Source organism: Herpailurus yagouaroundi, unplaced genomic scaffold (assembly GCF_014898765.1).
Source record: "Herpailurus yagouaroundi ecotype Mexico unplaced genomic scaffold, PumYag 222, whole genome shotgun sequence".
Lineage (NCBI taxonomy): Eukaryota > Metazoa > Chordata > Mammalia > Carnivora > Felidae > Herpailurus > Herpailurus yagouaroundi.
Window position 1 is genome coordinate 17199335 of NW_024412453.1, and position 19040 is coordinate 17218374.

The window sequence follows — 19040 nt, forward strand, 5'->3', positions numbered from 1 at the left end:
TACCGCCCCATTAGCAACTCTTTGTATCTAGTGAATCATCGTTCATTCAATCATGGTTCATTAAAGTAACAGATGGCTTTTCTTTTCTCCCCAGGTTCGTTGAGGTATCATTGACAAAAACCGTGTATACTGAAGGTGTTTGATGTGATAGTTTGATATATGTATACATTGTGAAATGATTACCATAATCAACACAGGGTAATCGTGAATGAACACATGCATCATCTCACACGGTCACCGTGCGCGCGCGTGTGTGTGTGTGTGTGTGTGTGTGTGTATGTGGTCAGAACACTGAAGATCCACTCCCTTAGCAAATTTCAAGCATACGATACAGTATTAACTATCATTGCCATGCTGTATGTGAGATCCCCTCACCCTATTCGTCTCACAATGGAAAGTTTGTGCCCTTTAACCAACCTTCCCTCTTTCTCCCCAACACCCACGGATGGGTTTTCTGACTGCTGCCTGGACCCTGATTTGGTAATGAATTTGGGCTCAAATGCCACTGAGCTCCTTGCCAACGGGAAAGGGGTTGCTGGTAATCCACGACATGTGGTGGCATCGAGATGGAGCTGCACGCCACCTGGTCGGTTGTGATGGAGTGCTGACCAAAGCATCGCCCTGAAGGACCCTGCGGCTGCTGCCCTATCCTGCCGTGGCAGTAAAGGTGATTATGAGGATAGTGGCGTGAAAGGGGTTCTTCTGGGGGCTCTGGTTGGCTCACTGAAAGAAAATGACAAAACCAGACCTTTCTACCTTGAGCCCAAATCGTCTCTTACAGCTGCAGGGCTGATATGGCTAAATATCAAACACGTAGGTAAACGGTGCACGTTGTAGAATGACAATGGGAGTTGGGTTCCCAGCCTCGGGACATCTATTGTGTGAAAGAAATGGCGACGGTGATGCAGAAGTCGAGCCCAAGGCACGGAGACCTCTGGGGGGTCTCGAATGCCCCCAGCCACTTGGAGCTTCCTTGCCAGCAAAATCAGCCTGGAATCTGCAGAGAGTAGCCTTCCTGCGCTTGAACTTGCTGTAATCATCTCAGCTGGAGCGGCGGTCTCGCAAGGGGAAGCCACGCCTCCACCAAGCCCACGCCCACCACCCTTGTGAGCCGGGCTCCATAACCGCAGTCAGACCAGCACGCTGTGGGCGCTGAGGACAGGAGCTGACCCGGGAGGAAATCCCTTAGACACCAAAAGAATTGGCAGTGGTGTTCCTTTAGGCCAGCAGAAACCCAGGGGATCTGTGTGGGAATGAAGCTAAGGGTGTTGGAGCGAGCAGGAGGAGATCCGATTTGGCTTTGCGGCTGGTGAATTTATTGACCTGGGGGGCACTTCCCAGAAAGCCTGTATTTAACACGTTACCCTGTGCGGCTGACTGTGGCTCTCTTAGGTTTCTCAGTTGGTTGGCTCAGCGTTGAACTCCGTGGTAGCCTATGTTTAAGGAGACACGTGTGAGAACTTCATCAAGCAGAGAAAGGAAGCCAAAGACAGGGAGACGGCAGTGCTGGCGGGGATGTGTCACACACGACGGGCACAGCCGCCCCCCGCCCCCGAGCGCCCGGAGAACATTCCTCTCAGTGAGGCATTGAGAAATGTCAGCGAGGGAAGCGGGAAGCAGCGGCACCCTTGGATAGCTCTGTGGTCCCCCTTCTCAGGTCACCCTCGATGATGGGAGACACGGCACTGAGATGAGGTCCTTGACTCCAGTGGGGACAACGGGGCCCCGGATGTTTGGGAAAGTGGACGAAGCAAGGCCGAAGCTGGATGAACAGAAGAGTCTCGTTCGTGGTTTCTAAAGGCAAAAGAGAACTGGATTTTATATGTGTTTATAAAGCTCCAGTGGTCATCCTTTCTACGGGCACGTGGAATAGGAGGCTGATTTTACTCTGCTTCCTGTCCCGAAGCTTGGGAGATTCTTACCTCGGGATGAAGACAGAGAGTGCATGGATTAAAAGGAGAGAAAACTTCATTTTTATCTTTTTTTAAATGTTTGCTTATTTTTGAGAGAGAGAGACAGAGCATGAGCGAGGGAGGGGCAGAGAGAGAGGGAGACACAGGACCCGAGGCAGGTTCCAGGCTCCGAGCTGTCACCACAGAGCCCAAGGCGGGGCTTGAACTCACGAACCGTGAGATCATGACCTGAGCCGACGTCCAACGCTTAACTGACTGAGCCACCCAGGGGCCCCAAGAGAGAGAAAACTTTATTATGGTCTATTTCAAACATGCACTAAAGCAGAGAAATAGTATAATGTGTCCTGCCCCTCAGTTTAAGCCATTATCAATTCACAGATAGGCTTGTTTCGTCTACACCTCCATCCAACTCATTATTTTCCCCTAGCTTTATTGAGATATAATTGACAAACAACAATGAAATACATTGAAGGTGTACAATGTGATTGTGAAATATTTACCGATTATTTACCAATACATTTGTGAAATATTTACCACTGTGAAGTCAACACATCCATCAGTTTACATAGTTACTTTTTCTGTGTGCGTGGTGACAAGGCTCCAGATCTCCTCTCACAGCAACTTTCAGGTACGCGGAACATATTACTAACCATAATCAGTACTCGGTCCGCTGTTTTAAAGCGCAACAGTTATCATATAATTTAATCTCTAAATGATTGGATCTGTTTATAAAAGAGAAGAACTCTTAAAAATATATGAAACCACAATAAAATTAATACACCTGGGAAAACGAACAATTATTCCTTTATATTACGAGAAAAGGATGGTAGAATGGATGGTTATTTGAAAAATTTGAACGACGCAAGTATTCTTTTGTGAAAGCTGGAAACGCGCACCCCTGATTAGAAAATAGAGTTGCAGTGAATTGTCAGTAGCTTAGGTCTGCGTCTGGAAAAACTCCAGGAACTTGCTTCCTCCACTAGGGAATTGATTCGGTTTTTTCTTTGGCAGAGGTCTAAAATTTAGCCCCTCGTACCCCGGGTGGGACTCGAACCCACAATCCCTGGCTTAGGAGGCCAATGCCTTATCCATTAGGCCACCGGGGCCGGCGGCAGACGCCTCGTAATGGTCCTAGACCAGTCTCTCGGTCACCTCCCCGTGGTTCCCACAAATGACGCACAGCCTCCCCGCTCCGTCCCGGTCTCCATCCTGCCCCTCAGCACCTGCATTCACCCGGTGCTCACCCGCTCCTGAGCGTCCTGGGACCCCGGAGGGACCGCGCACACGCAGATGGAACCTAAAGAACTGGGGCCACAGGTGTCAGCTCAGCTCTTTGGCCTACGGTGTGATCCTCGCTTAGGGTGCGAGAAGACTGGGCATCAAAGCCTGGGCGAGCCCTTTCCTTCTCCTTGCGGGAGAATCCGGGCTCGTTGGTAACTATCTATTAGCAAGAAGGAGCTGGCTATGCAAAACGTCGGAGAGGAGAGGACGGGGGTGCCAGCCAGGAGAGTGGGAAAAGCGCCATCCCTGTCCTTGTCCTCCTCCCTACACCGGCCCGCAGACAAGAGGTGTTACCTGGGCTTCGGTCTCCGCGGTTTTAACAGAGCTCAGTGGCCTCCCTAGTGGCCCCATATCTGATCGGCTGGCTGTGCCCGTGAGGATGAGAACCCAGCATTAGCTTTCCCACCAGAGGATGGGTGTTCTTTCTCACCTCCAAAATGTTGGTCCTAAAGAAGCTTCAAACCACCGAAGCACCACAAACACGGTAACACCCCACATGACCCCAGGGTACCTGCGCGCACCTTCCGGAATGTGGGCTCCGGCTGCCACTGCCCCAGCGGTCACCAGGTGGGAGGAGGTCAAGTCACCTAGGTGAGCTGGCTTAGCCAGAATCCTTTGGCGAGAACACAGTTCCTCAAGTGGAGACATTTTTTTCCCCAGGTAAAATGATAACCCAACCCTGGGCATATTGTTTATATTTAAACGTTTAAATATACACCCACACTAGTCATTTAAGGGTACACTATCATTGCAAGAAATCCAAATAATCCATTAGGTTTTTAAAACATTTTATTCTGTTAAAAATGTGTATATAACGCTATAGCCAATTTAGCCATTTTTAAGCGTACAATTCAATTCAGTGGCATCAGTTACATGCACAATATCATCCAACCGTCACCAGAATTTCCAAAACTTTTTTTTAATCACGATAATCTATTATAGTTTGGAACGCACTTGTCTCCTGAGCCCTTGGAACAATTCCCATGCACCCCGCGCGCCCCCGCGCCCTCCGCGCCCCCCGCGCCCAAAGGTCCAACCTCTCATGTGCTACAGCTCTGGTCCTCAGGACTGTATTCGTGCAGCCAGTCCCTAGTGGGCCCCGGGACTCGCGGCCGGTGGCTTCAGGTTCCGGCCACCGGTGGGCCTCGCAGCTCCTCGGGGGCGCGGGCGTGCGGACCAGGCGCTGGCTCCTGAGCTCCGCCCTTGCAGGCGCGCGGCGGCTGCCGAGGTGCCGGAGGGCGGGGCAGCGGGCGGGGCACGGCCCAGGCGACCTAGGGTTTCGCGGAGGGCGCAGTCCCGACCGAGGGAAAAGGCAAAGCGGAGGGAGAAAAACAAGCTGCGCAGCGACCACGAAGGGACTCGAACCCTCAATCTTCTGATCCGGAATCAGACGCCTTATCCATTAGGCCACGCGGCCCCGCCGGTGGCGCTCCCACCGCGTTTCTCATAAAGCTGATTCAGGCGCCTGCGTGTTGTACCGCAATACGCATGTTCCTACTGGCAAGGAGCTCCGCCCCCTCGGGCTTTATGTGGGCGGAGCCGGGGCCCGGCGCCGAGAGGAGCCCAGGCGGCTCCGCGAGAACAGCCCTCCCTGACTTGTGCTTACGAGTTCGAGCCCCGGTGAGGCCGCGCAAGGCCCTTCCTGCCCTAAGAGGCGCCTTTGGAACTCTTCCCCCACGTGGCCCTGGAGCGCGTTGAGTCGGGAGCTGCCCAGCGCTCCCCAGGCCCTGTTTCCCCTCATTCACAATCCCGATCCACCTGCAAGTCTCGGGCCAGAGTGTCATGGCTCCAGACTAGACTGTGACCGCGTCTCCTGCATTTCCGCGGCCCCGGCGCGGGGCGCCGCCGGGGTGCGGGAGCTGAGACCGCGACGTGGGCCCCGGCTGCCCCTGCTCGGAACATCCAGCCCAGCCTGGCCCGTGCTGGGCTCCTCAGCCCCTCCGCCCGCAGGAAGGAGGGCCCAGCCTGGCTCCCGGGAGCACAGATGCACCCTTACTGGGTGCCGAGCACCCTGCCTGCAGTCTCCCGCTGCCCCGCCTCCCTGCGAGCGGACGCATTCTCGGTCATGCACAGACGCTTCTAGCACGCCGGCCGAGCCCCGCGCCCGGGCTGTCTCCCCCACTGACAGATGAGGAACGGGGGGCCGCGGGTGGAGTCGGCGGCGGCGCCGGGCTGTGGCTCCCACCGGCCGCACCCCCAGGGCAGCGGCGCGCGGTCAGGCCTGCAGGCAGAGCCGGCGCCTCAGCGAGCTGCGGATCTCCAGGCAGGCCTTGCGGCGCTCCGGGCAGTCGGGACCCAGCACCTCCAGCTGACACACCCGCCGGTTGACCTGCGAGGCCCACGCCAGTCAGACCCAGCCACGCTCCACTTGGCCTCAATCTGAGGGGCTTCAGGGGCGCCCGGGGGTGTTCAGCCGGTTGAGCGTCTGACTCTGGTTTCCCCTCTGGTCATGATCTCGCGGGTCCTGAGATGGACCCTGCGTGGGGCTCTGCGCTCACAGCTCGGACCCTGCTTGGGATTCTCTCTCCCTCTCTCTCTGCCCCTCCCCCGCTCGCTACTCTCTCTCTCAAAATAAATACATAAACATGAACATTTTTTTTTTTAACCTGAGGGGCTTCAGTTCCCTGCAGGTAGTGAAATTATTCAAACAAGCCAATCAGCTCCTCCTGCAGGAAGCAGGGGGCACCCCCCCCCCCATAAAGCCTGCGGCCCACAGCCCCTGCAGGTTCACTCTGCGCCTGACTGCAACTCCCAGGGGCCCCGCGTGACAGGCGGATTCTCTCCCCCGTCTTCTCCGCGGCGGAAAGGGAGTGTATGTGGCTAATAACTGCCGTCCATCTCGCCCGGCCAGCGCCCAGCACCGAGGGGCGAGTGTGGCTCACGGACAGAGTTAAGAGATGGCGAGAAGGATGAACCCAGCCCCCCTCCCCAGGGCTCTGCCTCTCCCCCGACACACCTCAGTCAGCAGCTCCAGAACTTCTCTCCCAGGGTCAGCTCTGAAGACCTCCACCAGCATCTGGATAAAGTCTGAGCCTGTCTCATCCCGATAGGCTACACAGCCTAGGCCAGAAGACCAGGGTCAGAGTGTCAGACTCGGGACAGGACCGCGGCCTTCCAATCCCCAGGGGCTCTTTGTTGGGGGAAAAGGCAGGGAGTGGCAAAGAGACAGGACCCCAGGGGTCTGGCAAGGGGATGGTGCAAAGAGCAGGAATTTCTTGCTTCTGGAACAACTTGTCGCTTGATATTTGTGGACCGAATACACAATTGCATTGAACGTGGAACACATATTCACTGTGAACCTACCACCTTCTGGGCACCGGGCAGAGCCCTCACGGAACCTGCAACCCTCCGTACAGTCAGCTCTCAATATATGCTCACCATCATTACTGTTATTATAAATAATAGACATGGGAGGAAGATGGCCTAACTGAAAAGGGGCTAGTGCCCCTGTGCCCCAACTGCCACGCCCTGGCTGTCCCTCAAGCCACTCCAGATGTCCAGCCAGGATGCAGGGCCCCGTGTAACAGGGCTTCTTGATGACCCGTCCCCTTACCCTCGGCAGCTGCATAGACCGTCAGGATGTCTGCTTGGTCAGAGCTCCCTGCAGTGGGGAAGGGAGAGCTGCCTGCAAGAAAGACCAGCATTTACCCAGCACCCTGGGACTCTACCAAGCCCGGGGCTGCCCCCTCAGTCTGGCTCAAGGACACCCAGGGCAGTGGAATGAACACAGGGCGGAAAAGGCAAATCAGAACTGCGGTCTAAAAACAACCAAACAAAACCTCAAAGCTCAGCCCCATCACGAATCGGCTCTGTGACCTTAGAAGAGCTATTTCACCTTCCTGACTCCAAGGTTGTTTCGAGGCTCAAGTAGGGGAAGAAACCCTCGATTTTCAAAGGCCCTTGCAGTTTAGGAAGGTTTTCCTTCCCAACCTCTTGGCAAAGCCAAGAGGATGCTGGGGGCAGCAGGCCCCCAGCTCAGAGCCCTGGAAATGCAGGCCAGAGAGGCCACGCAGTAGCCCCTGGCCAAGCCCAGCCTCCAGAAGGAAGGCACGCCCACCTTGGGCATCAGCATAGATCTGGAGGACATCGGCATGCGAGGGGGTGGTGGGTGATGCCCGCAGCCAGCGCCGGAACCAAGGGAGACATGCGGGCCCCACACCGGCGTCCCTATGCCCTGGAAGAGGAGGGGACACACAGGCCCTTTCACTGAGCAGACACCTGGGGGGGGAGGGTCTCCAGGGGCCCATAGCCCACCCCCCCAGAACTCCAGGGCAGCCCCATGAGACTAGAAAATCCAGAGCAGTGAACAACAAGAGCTGAGGGTGAAGTGCTCAAGTTGGTGGACTTGACTTCTAGGAGAGGCCCGGAGAGACCCGGAGATGGGACAGGTAAAGCACCAGCGCTCAGGCTTCCTGAAGAAGGTGGACAGCAAGTCCTGGGTCGCCGAGGGCTGGGTGTGGGAAGCTAGGACGGGAGGAGGCAGGTGGGGGGTAGGAACCCACTCACCCCCACGGCAAGCCTGAAGCAGAAAGATCTTGGGGCAGCCGCACAGGGCCCTGCAGCGGCTCAGCTCCTGCACCAGGGCCTCTGGCCGTACCTCCCGCCCGTCGGCCCCCAGCAGCTGTCCCTGTGGCCCCCCGTGGGCCATCAGGGCCACAAGGGCACAGCTCACTGGGGCCCTGTGGGCGTCTAGGCACTCCCGGAACTGGGCCAGCTCCTCCTGGAAAGCCTGGGGTGGGGACGAGATTGAGGCCTGGGCCAGGGCCATTGCCTCCCCAATACCTGGTGGCCCTCCGGGGAGGCTTGTCCAGCCCCCGCCCACCCTACTTACCACCTCCTGCCCACCTCAGGCCACAGCGGAAGTTCTCTTTCTAACCCCCCACTGCAACACAAGGCATGGCCCAACTGGAGGTGACGTGTGGCTCTAGCCTCTTACAGCTGGGCCTTTGGCCCTAACGGGGAAGCTGCTCCAGAAAGTTAAGACGCTTGAGGGGCAATGAGCTGATGGGTGTCGGGGAAGGAACCCGAGACCCTCCCAGGAAAAGCTTGAGGGTGCAGCTGGGGCCTGGAGCAGAGGAGTAGAGGGTCAGCCAGTGTGGGAGGCTGCAGGAGCCCTGGAGACTGGGCGCCCAGAGGCAGGGGAGTGAGCTCCCCACGCACGCAGCAGGAAGGACTGAAGGCAGACAAGGGGCAGGGGCCAGGGAGAGAGTCGCTGGAGTCCTGGGGTTGGGGGCGCCCTTCCTTTAGGGCACCACCAGACCTCACCTGGGCCGTGGGGTCTGTCCTTAGCGTGGTCTTGAAGCTCAGGGCCTGGCACAGGGTCCCCAGCGCCTCCACATCGTGCTGGGCCCCAGGCCGGCCGTGGATCACAGACAGGAGGAGGGCGGCCCTGGTCCCGGACAGGTCATACCGAACAGTGGGGCTGGGTTCTGGCTACGGACAAGCACAGGAGCGTTCGGCGTGGTCTGCGAGCTTCCCAGCTCCTCACCTCCCCCACCTCAGGTCTCCCGGACCCTCTCTCCCACTCGTGACTGCTGCCACGTGGTTCACCCCACGCCGTCCCCCTCACCTCGGGCCCCCAGGGCTCCACGTCGCCCAGGCACAGTGCGCCCCGCAAGGAGCTCCGAAGGACTGGACAGTAGGTGGCCTCGGACTCTTCAGCTGTCCTGCAGAAGACCTGGGGGCGGGGGTGAGGCCAGAGAACGCCTCAGGGGGCTGCTCCACAGGGGCACGGTTCCGGGAGGGAACAGGACGCTGGCTTCAGGGAACAGCTTGGCCGCCTCGCGTCTCCTGCAGTCTCTTTGGGGTCCCCTACCAGAATTAAGGGAGGAAAAGACAGACAAAAGAAGGGGAGGGCACAAAGGGGAGGTCCTAGTTGAGGTTCAACATCAGGGGCGTCCTCAAGTGGAGAGCGGCCGTGCCATCCACGGCACCACTCCCGGCCCAGAGATGGGTACTCCCTAGAGCAGGTTGGAGCCTGTCTGGGAAGGCTCACCGTGGGGGGGTACCACGTGGGGAGGGTGCCAGGCAGGGGGAAGCTGTGGGGCAGAGCCAGGGGCCACCCCTCACCTCCAAGGTCACCCAGCGGCTACCCAATTGCCCAGGGAGACCTTTGGGCCTTGAGCCCAGACCAGACCTGGATCATTCCCAACTCTGGCCTCCAGGGACCCCCAGTCTGACAGGACAGTTGCTGTGCGAGTGTGAACAGGGGTGGGCAGAACTGCAAGCCAACTGATCTAACAGGCTCAGGACAGTACAGCAGAGCCAGGGGAAGTGACTGGCATAGCCCCCCTCCCAGGGACTCCCCCTCCCCCCGACCTGGGCCCCCGACCTCTGTCAGCAGCTGCAGCAGAGACCAGTGAGGAAAGCGGCCACACAGCTCGCTCAAGCCAGTGAGGAAGGCTCCGGGCTCGGGGGCAGCTGGGTAGAGAAACAGCACGTTGGCCTGAAAGGTGGGTCTCGGCCCCCCTGCCCTCCCCCACCTCTGCTTTGCGCTGTCCCGCAGCCAGGGTCCCTGCCCAGCCCACTCACCCCCAGGAGCACTTGAGAGCAGAAGGAAAACTTTGGGGCGGCCCCAGAGGGCCCCACAGCGGCTCAGCTCCCGGACCAGCTGCTGGGGCTGCTTCAGCTGCCCACTGGGGGCCACCAAGGCCACTAAGGCACAGCCCACAGGGCCCCCGAGGGCATCCAGCTGCTCCCGGAAAGCGGCCAGCTCCCCAAGGAAGCCCTAGGGCAAGAGCAAAGGCCGGGCCTGAGTCCAGGGAGGCTCAGCAGCAGGGGTGGTGGTGGTGTTGGGGGGGGGGTGCGTGGAGGCGGGAGGCAGGTGAGGACTCACCTGGACAGAGGTCTCCCTCCTCTGGCAGCTCTCAAAGCCCAGGGTCCGGAACACGCCCTCCAGGACAGCGACTATAGAGGCTGACACCTCAGGGCTGCTGAGGGTCAGGGCCACCCTTGGGCCCCGCATGCTGTACTTCCCCTGGGGAGGCAAGGCCAGAGTTGCACCGGGGTGGGGCTCCGCTGAGAGCCGGGAACAGGCTAGGCCAGGCAGCGCCCCGCCTACCTTTCTTCCCAGGCTCTCTCGAGCATCTGCGATCTGTGAGGCCACCTGCAGGGTCCCAGCCACCAGGAAAGCCATGGGGGCCGGGTGGGGGCTTCCTCTGAGCACAGAGCTTACCCCCTGACCCCCATGCCAACGCCCTGGCTCCCAATCCTTGCCCTCCCCCCTCCAGCCCTGTCCTATCAGCTCTGTTTATGAGCTGAGCCGGACTCTGCCCCTTTCCCTGGAACCCTGGGTCTCGGGCTCCACCGCCCCAGGGCCTGCTCTGTCCCCTGGCCCCAGCGGGCTCCTCTCTGGCTGGCATTGGCACACCCTCACCTGAGCCGGGAGCATATGCCCAATCCTATTCTTAGCTCCTGGCCCACCTCCTATCTGATCTCGTTACACGGGAGTGTCTCCCTTCGGAGCCAGCCACCAGCACCAAAAACGTCCATGCCCGGCTTCCGCCAGCCCCCACTCTCTCGTGCACAGCACCCACCCACGTGCACACTGCAGCCTTGAGCACAGGGGTGGGAGGAGGGGTGAAGGGCGCCATCCCACAGGGAGAAAACTCTGACCAGAGTCCTGTGTCCACCGTGAGACTCCAGTCGCTTCATCTGGGAAAAGGGGTCCATCGCAGTGACCTCAGGAGGAAGCAAGTGTTACATGGGCGGCTGGCTGAGGAAGTGCTCTCGGGCCAGAGGGGCTGGCACACAGAGTAAGGGACAGAACATTCTGTCTCCGCCCGCCCCCACCCCCTTTCGGGAGGGCTCTGCTGGGGTAGGATGACCTCTGACTGTGCACCCCCCACTTCTGTGTGGGCTCCCGGCTAGGGAGGGGAAGGGTCAGATGTCAAGGGCTGGGTGGGGAACAGGCAGGGCCCATTCTGACCCAGCAGGCCCCTCCCACTAAGGGATCTGAGCACTGAGACGGCTTGAGTCCTGCTTCCCCACACACCCCACGCCTAAGCCCCTTTCTTCATTTCACCCGTGAGGCCTGGCGAAGACCCACTCAGCTCCCCCACTGTCCTGCTGGGGTAGTGGGGGGTGCAGGTACCCCCAGTTATCCCATCCTCATCTGTCCCCGGTCCAGGGCAGGCGCTGCCTGATGAGGGATGAGAGTCCGGACACTCGTGGCTGTAATTTGGGACCCAGCCGTCCCGGAAGCCAAGAATGTGGCTCCACCTGGTGACCACCCAGTACCAGTACCACCAGGACAACCGAGCCAGGAGGCCCAGAAGTAGGAGTTCCAGGTCCCCCCCACCCCTAGCAACCACATAAACAACAGAACAGTCTGGAGAAAGTTTCCACATTTATTCAAAGTCCTCTGCTGCCCTTTTGAGAACAGCAGGGCCCAGCTCCTTTAGAGAGCCTGTGGTCTGTCCCTGGGAATGCCAATCTGCAGACAATGCAGGTGGCGCTGTGGAATGCAGTGCTTAAGGAGTCAGCAACAAGTGCTGACAGAGTGCTAGTGTTAAGTATTACAAAGCCCACACCTCTGGAGAGGGGAGCAGCGGGGAGCAGCCAGCCTCCACAGGCCCCGTCCTTGTCTATACTGTCAGCCTCCTGTCCCTGAAGCCACCACCACCCTCACTAGATTGACAGGGGGTGGCCCTCGGGGACTCACTGGGGGCAAGTCAGCCAAGTGCAGAGGCGGGCAGTTCCCCACCTCCGGACAGGCAGTGGTCAGGGCCTGGCCACGGGAGGGGGTGTAGGGCCAAAAGCCCCTGCGGCCACGCCGGGGACCCAGATCCTCACAGGTCTGGGCTGTCCCTCCCAGAGCCTGGCAGCACCCTGTGGGTCAAGGCTTGTCCTCTGCACCCACCGGAAGGCACAGCTTGGCAGGGCAGAGGGCCAGGCTCAGGGCCCCAGCAGGGCGCAGGGAACATGAGCCACAGGGCAAGCAAGGCTGGGGGGCGGGGACCCAGAGCCCTGCCGACGATGTCCTCACACATCCCTGACACCCTGGCCTTCCGCCCCCGCCCCCCACCAGGCCAGGGGCCGGGAATGTGCTGGGGCTTCAGGAAGCCAGAGGGGCAAGAGAAACCCCAGGGGCAAGACAGGGAATGGCCAGGAGGTGACAGACAGGGGATTTCCATTCCCCGGGAGTGTCGGCCAGGCCCAGGGGCCGAGCAGGGGCGCAGGGATGGTGGCCGCCCACGCCCACGGGTGGAGAAGCCCGGAGTGGGGGGAGACACCGCCCCGTCCCCGGCTGGGCCACGCGGCCCCCGCCAGCCCTCAGCCCACGGGCTGGGCCATCTTGGCGTGCAGGCTCTGGTGGGCGATGAGGTGGGCGCGCTGCTTGAAGCTCTTGTCGCACTCGCCGCAGCCGAAGGGCCGCTCGCCCGTGTGCACGCGCCGGTGGTCCAGCAGGTAGGAGCGCAGCGAGAAGCTCTTGCCGCAGTCACTGCAGCCGAAGGGCTTCTCGCCGGTGTGGATGCGCTGGTGGTCGGCCAGGTAGGCGCTGCGGCTGAAGCTCTTGCCGCACTGGGCGCACGAGAAGGGCTTCTGGCCCGTGTGCACGCCCTGGTGGCGCACCAGGTCCGAGGAGCTGCGGAAGCTCTTCTCGCACTCCTGGCACTTGTGCGGCTTCTCGCCCGTGTGCGTGCGCTGGTGGCGCGCCAGGTCCGAGCCCCAGCGGAAGCGCTTGCCGCACTGGCCGCAGCTGTGCGGCTTCTCGGCCGCCAGGTCCCGGAACTGCCGCCGGCGCGTGGGCGGCCGCCCCCTCCGCGCCCCCGCGGCCCGCCCCAGGGGAGCCCCCGGCCGGGCCTCGCCCCGCCACGTCTCGGCCTCCTCGTGGCTCCGGGACACAGTCACGTCGCCGCCACGGCCCCCGCCACCGCCGGCCTGGCCCTGGAGCGCCGCGGCGGCCTCCTCCAGCCGGGACTGCTTGCTCTGGCTCTCGGGCCCCAAGCCTGCAAGCCGAGAGGGGGCGGCCTCTTCGGTTCCACTGGGTTCTGGGACCAGAGCTGGGGCGAGGCAGAAACGGGAGTCAGAATCAGAAAGCCCTGGGCTACAGAGACCCAAGCCTCAGTTTCCTCGTCCATAAAATAGGGGCCTGATAAAATGCCCGCAGAGAAACACTTCGGAGGCAGAGGCAAGGAAGGAGGCCGGCTGGGCTGATCTGCCTGCAGAGACACTTCCTGATCACACCCCTGACTTTTCCACCCCCGTGTCCGCACTGGGACCCGGTGTCCCACGGTCTGAACCCTGGCTTTGCAAACTCTAGAAATGAATCGATTTAGGTAGTTTGCAAATTATCCAAGCTCTCAGGGCTTCTTACCAGAAACTGAGGAACCACACGGGTTCGGCCTATGTGGCCGCTCTCACCCCACCAGCTTTTGTCCCTTGACTCAAGAACAGAGTTCAATAGGGAGTGATCCTCGTCTTCCCATGGGGTCATGTGGATTAAATGAGATGATCCCCAGACAGTGCTCAGACAGCCTCTAGCTTGGAGAGGGGCCCCAGGAGGGTGGCCCCTGAAGGGCGGGGCCCAGGCGTTGGCACACGACCGGCAGCTGCTTTCACTGTCAGCACCTCTTCCTGGGGCAGGCGAGGGGACCTCACAACTACTTCAGAGTCCCTTGACCTCTCTGAGTCTCAGATCCCTTGTGTGGGAGCCGGGACAACACTTCTACGCACCAGGCTGTGAAAATCACAGGAAAATGCCCGTATGAGAGCTCAGCACAGTGTGGGCACGTTGCAAGCACCCCTCACATGGTAACACACCCTCACAGGCAAACAAAAATGAACATTAACACAAATAAGAAATCACCCAGTGCTCTTAGAAAGACCCAGGAAAAGCCCACTTTCGAGCCAGCTCGAAGACTGGTGTGGGAAAACTGAGGATTCCAGCGGGACATACAGGAGTGTGTGGCCTGCTTGGGCCAACCATCCAGCGCTGGCCCCCTAGGAAGGGTGCCGCCTCCAGTTCAGAAGAGCCAAGGACCCCAGGGATCCTGGCTGCACCCGCTGCTTACCCAGGGCAACATTCCGGGAGTTTTCCCGCTTTATGTCCCAGAAGAGATCCCTCTGAGCAGGGTCCAAGGACCCCCATTCTTCCCGGGAGAAATAGAAGGGAACGTCTCCAAACGTCACAGGTCCCTGGAGTGAGGTGAGAAAACCTGGCTCGGCACTGCCGCTCAGGGCTCCCCAGGCAAGCCATGGGTGGGGACGAGATGGGGGCTGGGATGGGGAACAGGACAGGTCCAGACAGGACCAAGATGGAAGAAGAGGTCTTGATGAAAAGACGAGGCTCCTTTTAGGGACGTGACGACACAGAGGGCCTCAGAGGGGACACAGGGACTAGTAACTCACGTGGACATCAGAGGCAAAGCTGGTGCCGGTGTTCTCTCCGCTACTCCCCTCTTTAAGAGCAGGCAGCTGGGCTGAAGCAAAGAAGAGACCCTCAGAGAGGCCAGCCCAGGCCAGGGGCCAGATCTCGCACACGTACACACACACACAAGCACCCTTTCCTAGGCTCCTTAGAACAGAAATAACCTTCCCGCTACCCTCAAGGCAACAAGCGGGAAGGAGCCAGGCCCCTGCCCGGCCACCTGTGGCCCACAAGCTTACTCACCGCCATGGCTGTGCTGCTCCCAGAGTACAGGTGGCCAGCTTCGTGCCCCCACTTTCACGGGAAGCCCCTTGGCCGGGGGTCCCTGGACTGTGGCCTCGGGTTCCACCTCCTCTGAGGGCACTTCCTGTGCAGGAACCACAACATGCTCATCAGCACCGAGATCAGACGGGGGAGACAGAGCTTAATCCCTGGGAAGGAGACACAGGACACGTCCCTCAGGAGGAAGGGGCGTGGGGAAGGAGATCAATATGGGTCCCGGGAAAATCCAGAGGAGAATGTTCTGTGTGCCCGAGGGCACTCCCCGATCAAGCATGAGGCAAGAACGGCCCCCAAAAGCCAAAATCACAGAGCCACTTACTAAGGGGATGTGGGGGCAGATCTCCAGGCCAAGGGCGAGCCCCACACCCCAGCCACTCATTAGCACCTCCCCAAGGGTCAAAATCGAACACCCCCCAGACAGCAGGGTTCACACGGACAGCTAGCTTCTCACACCCACTCTGGTGCTGTCATGACACATATCACTGTACCCCCAGGGCCCGCCCGACAGCTGAACACGGATGAACATTTGCAGAGCCTGTGTGGAGCTAACATCTGCCTTCCTGGAACACGCCCACTTTGATCCTGCCGCCGCCCTCCAAAGCCACCAAAACTAAACGACTCATTTGGACAGTGTCTTTCAGAACCGCAACACCTGTTATGATATGTACTCCTGCGGATGCTCCCTCTGGCCCCGCAACCCTACCACCCCTGGAGGACTTGTTTCCAGGGAGGACTTCCTCTAAGAGAGGAGACGGCCACCTGCCTTCAGCCAGGAGCCATCCAGGGGCCCCGGGTGTGGGAGGGGCCCCTCACCTGTGGCCACGCTTTCGCCGGCTGCTTCTGCAGGACCTCCACCAAGGCGACGGCCTCCTCCCCACTGCCGGGACACCGCTCGCGCACCCAGTCCTGGACGCCTCCGGGCAGCACGCTCAGGAACTGCTCCAGCACCAGCAGCTCCAGGATCTGCTCCTTGGTGTGCAGCTCAGGCCGCAGCCAGCGGCAGCAGAGCTCCCAGAGCTGGCTGAAGGCCTCGTGGGGCCCGCCCACGTCCCTGTAGCAAAAATGCCGAAAGCGCTGGCGGCAGGCCTCAGAATCCCTGCTGTCTTCTTGCGGGGCGGAGTCCTGCTCCCACGAGGAATCTTCTACCTTTACGATCAGCAGCCCTTCTCCCTCCCCAGGAGCCTCATCCTGAGGCTCTGGGGGTGCTGCCATTCCCCTGGCCTAAGGACTGGTTGGCCTCAATCTGGGCCTGCGAGCCTGCCCCTCAGTCTCCCAGAGGAATCTCCTGTGGCAGCCGGGTGGGCATCTGGACGAAGACTCCTGGGGAAAGAGCAAAAAGGAGGAGGGAGGCAGCTCATGAGCAAACACCAGCCTGCTCCTGGCCTTTCCTGGCCTTGAAATCTTTTTTCGGCTGTCTTTGATCTCCTTGCTCCTGTGACTCTCTTTTTTCTGCCCAAACAGGTCCATAGCTCCTTATCCTCAGCTCTGAAATCCCAAGCTCCCAGGCTTTTACTCCCTGGCCTACTAATATGAGCGTATTTATAGTCTCCATTTATCTCACTAAATGGAAATGTTCATATGTTTTACAGCAAAAACATTTTTGTATGGATTCAGTTTGTAAATATTCATCAAGCTGTACGAACCATGTGTATTTCTGTAGGTGTCCTACACCGTGAGAAAAAATGTAATTAATACGTTTGATTATTATTTATTGCTGCAAATTTTGTTGGTGGGGTCACTTGATATACCATGTGTACTGTATTATCGTTCTCAAATTTGAAAACTTCCGAATTCCAAAACACATCCCGGACTTTGGGTGCCAGCAAAGAGCTCACAGAGACACCTGTCTAAGCCATTTATCCGCAGGTACGTATGAATGAATGACACAAATTTATCCCTTACATCACTACTCTTACAATACTCCTGAAAAGTATGGATTTTGAAAATTTCCTTAATTGCTCTCCTAACAAGAAAATGTGACACAGACCATCGAAATAAAGGGGGGAGGGAGATTTAAGCAATACAGAAACACATAAAAGAGAAACTCCCGTAATTCAGTTGCACCCTCCCATCAACAGCATAACATATGACCTCCCAGACTTTCCCCTGTCCATCTACTGAAAAGGTATCTATAGAAACGGGGAAAACCAAGTGTGTGGGGGGGGGCGGGGGGGAGGGTGTTTACATAAACGAGGTCTTACTGCACATACTATTTTGCAACTTGCTTTTCCACCTAACAATGCTTCTTCGTTAGCCGCTCTGCGAGATTCCACCGTACGAATGCGCTCCAGTAAGAGATTCACGTCGTTTCCAGTCCTCTACTACACACTAAGCACTTTATTTACTTTGTTCTTACACTCCTCGCAACGCCCCTGAAAGGTACGCGCTCCATCCTCATCCTCCAGTGACCATGGAGAAGGCTGCGCTCGGAGAGGGCCAGGGACTCACCAGGGTCGCTCGCAGGACGCGGCGGGCGAGAAGGCGGACCTGGTCGGAGCCCTGCGCTCCGACCCCGGCGGCCTCGCCTGCGCGCAGCTGAGAGGGAGCGGGCGGGTAGTGGACACAGGCGCGTCCCCACCCCCGGCACTTCCCAGAGGCACGCGCCCCCTTCGGCCTCCGTCTCGGGACGCCGACCCCGGCCGCCCGGAGCCCCGACGTCGATCTCGGAGCTCGGAGGCCCGCGTCCCGGGTCCCGCCCCCCGGCTACACACCGCCCACAACCGCCCAGGGTTCCTAGTTCCGCCGCCAGGTCCCTGAGCCGGAAGTCCGCGCGGGGCTCGCCGGGAACAACAAGGCGCATGCGCCGCAACAAGCCCTCGAACTACATGCCCCAGGAGGCCGTTCGCCCAATCGAGTCCGCCTTCTCCCCGATGGATAGCCAATGAACGGGGAGAATTTCCAAAGTTGGCCAATCAGGAGGCGGTGGCGCCCTGCGCCTCACCACCAATGCCCCCATACTCAGGTCTGTTTCTAGTTTCGTGCTTTCAGATTTCTCTGAAAATCTAAAAGGCCACTTAAGGGCGAGAAGGGAAAGACAAGCCCGGTGTGGTGGGTCGAGCCGGCCTCTGGCCCAGCCACGAGTAGAGCTCCTGATCCGCCGGAAGGGATCCCCTGAGGACGAACTCTTCCTTCCGCCCTCCTTGAGTCAGACGAGGGCGGAAGGCTGAAGGCCCGCGCGCGACCCAGGAACTGGAGCTCGGCCCCGGGAGACTCATTTCCAGCCCCTTGGGTCCCGCCCTCGCCTCAGTCTTTACCGCCCCTAGAGAGGCGTGGAGCTTCCTGGGAAATGCAGTCCAGTGAGGGACGCGGAGCCTCCTGCGGCGACTCTCTCCGCCCCCGGTCCGGGCCGCCCCCCCCCCCCCCCCCGAGCTTCAGCCTGGGTTGTGCAGCGGGACGCGGCCGGCTGGGACGCTGACCCCGGGGAGCCCCGCCTCGCTTTCCCACCGGCAGCTTCGTCTGCGGGGCAGCGGGGTCCTCGGGGAGGAGAGCGCTGGGTTCTTTCCATGTACTTGTACCTGCTCCTACACTCTACTTCTCTACCTGGAGATCTGAGGCTCCAGATCTTTTCCTGAAACATAAAGAGCTCTCTTGTTTTGATTTGTTTTGATTATGCAAGTGTTACATGCTTAGTGTAGAAAAGAAAATAAAGTATGAAAAATTATAAAGTTATTTATATCCACAAGGCTAGCTCCCTCAATCTGCTCAAATGTCACTCCCTCCAAGTGGCTTCCCCTAATCCTATGTAAACAGCACCCCCACCATGCTTCTGCCCTGCCTTGTTTTTCTTTTATCGCTGCCTAACAGACTTGTGTAATATTTGTCTCCCAGTACTCGAGTATAAGCTCCGTGAGGTCAGAGTTTTCACTGCCCTACTCCCAGCACCTGGATTTGTGTCTGGCACAATATTGTTGAATAACTGAGGGCAAAAATAATGGAAGGTGAAAAAATATTCCCAATAAGGCCATTCAGAAGTGAGTATCATTAATATTTTAGCCTGTTCTTACACATCTATGGATATCTGTACTGTAGATCTGGAATCCTTCTATGTAAGTATTGTAAGTATTATAGGTTGACTCAAAAGTCCATCAAGGATATCTTTGCAGGTCACCCTATGTAAATAAAATGCATCTCTTTTGCAGACTGCATAGTATTCCATAGCATGCAAGTTCCATATTTTATTTTAAATCGCTTCC

The 19040-nt window shown here is 58.7% G+C and overlaps 2 protein-coding genes and 2 non-coding genes across 5 annotated transcripts; all 4 read right to left on the reverse strand.

Annotated features, from left to right (window-relative positions):
- Positions 1 to 2946: 2946 nt before the first annotated feature.
- TRNAR-CCU (transfer RNA arginine (anticodon CCU)) lies at positions 2947 to 3019 on the reverse strand. The gene has a single exon. It is a non-coding gene; the product is annotated as a tRNA-Arg (tRNA).
- A 946-nt stretch (positions 3020 to 3965) lies between these two features.
- Positions 3966 to 10770, reverse strand: LOC121019625 (caspase-14-like). Its single transcript, XM_040459219.1, has 11 exons — positions 10255 to 10770; positions 10030 to 10170; positions 9726 to 9921; positions 9526 to 9614; positions 8764 to 8871; positions 8460 to 8627; positions 7701 to 7923; positions 7252 to 7368; positions 6748 to 6819; positions 6151 to 6254; positions 3966 to 5523 (listed from the first exon to the last, which is right to left on the reverse strand). Exons 1-11 carry the CDS (start codon positions 10327 to 10329, stop codon positions 5410 to 5412), a joined length of 1407 nt encoding a protein of 468 aa, XP_040315153.1. The 5' UTR covers positions 10330 to 10770; the 3' UTR covers positions 3966 to 5409.
- TRNAR-CCG (transfer RNA arginine (anticodon CCG)) lies at positions 4539 to 4611 on the reverse strand. Its single transcript has one exon. It is a non-coding gene; the product is annotated as a tRNA-Arg (tRNA).
- A 752-nt stretch (positions 10771 to 11522) lies between the features above and the next one.
- Positions 11523 to 17588, reverse strand: ZNF213 (zinc finger protein 213). Of its 2 annotated transcripts, none has more exons than XM_040459221.1 (6): positions 17296 to 17588; positions 15661 to 16167; positions 14809 to 14932; positions 14547 to 14617; positions 14210 to 14333; positions 11523 to 13198 (listed from the first exon to the last, which is right to left on the reverse strand). In XM_040459221.1, exons 2-6 carry the CDS (start codon positions 16057 to 16059, stop codon positions 12468 to 12470), a joined length of 1449 nt encoding a protein of 482 aa, XP_040315155.1. In that variant the 5' UTR covers positions 16060 to 16167; positions 17296 to 17588; the 3' UTR covers positions 11523 to 12467. The 2 variants fall into 2 exon arrangements, with proteins under 2 accessions (XP_040315155.1, XP_040315156.1); XM_040459222.1 differs by having other exon boundaries at positions 17058 to 17588.
- Positions 17589 to 19040: the final 1452 nt, after the last annotated feature.

Excerpts from the sequence above, each read along its gene's own strand:
- LOC121019625 (XM_040459219.1), bottom strand. The coding sequence starts at position 10,329 with ATGGCTTTCCTGGTGGCTGGGACCCTGCAGGTGGCCTCACAGATCGCA. Across the intron at positions 10,171-10,254 it reads GAGAGAGCCTGGGAAGAAAG|GGGAAGTACAGCATGCGGGG; the intron begins GTAGGCGGGGCG and ends TTGCCTCCCCAG. Across the intron at positions 6,820-7,251 it reads GATCTATGCTGATGCCCAAG|GCAGCTCTCCCTTCCCCACT; the intron begins GTGGGCGTGCCT and ends TCTTTCTTGCAG.
- ZNF213 (XM_040459221.1), bottom strand. The coding sequence starts at position 16,059 with ATGGCAGCACCCCCAGAGCCTCAGGATGAGGCTCCTGGGGAGGGAGAA. Across the intron at positions 14,933-15,660 it reads CGGCGAAAGCGTGGCCACAG|GAAGTGCCCTCAGAGGAGGT; the intron begins GTGAGGGGCCCC and ends GTTCCTGCACAG. Across the intron at positions 13,199-14,209 it reads CTCCCGGAATGTTGCCCTGG|CTCTGGTCCCAGAACCCAGT; the intron begins GTAAGCAGCGGG and ends GCCTCGCCCCAG.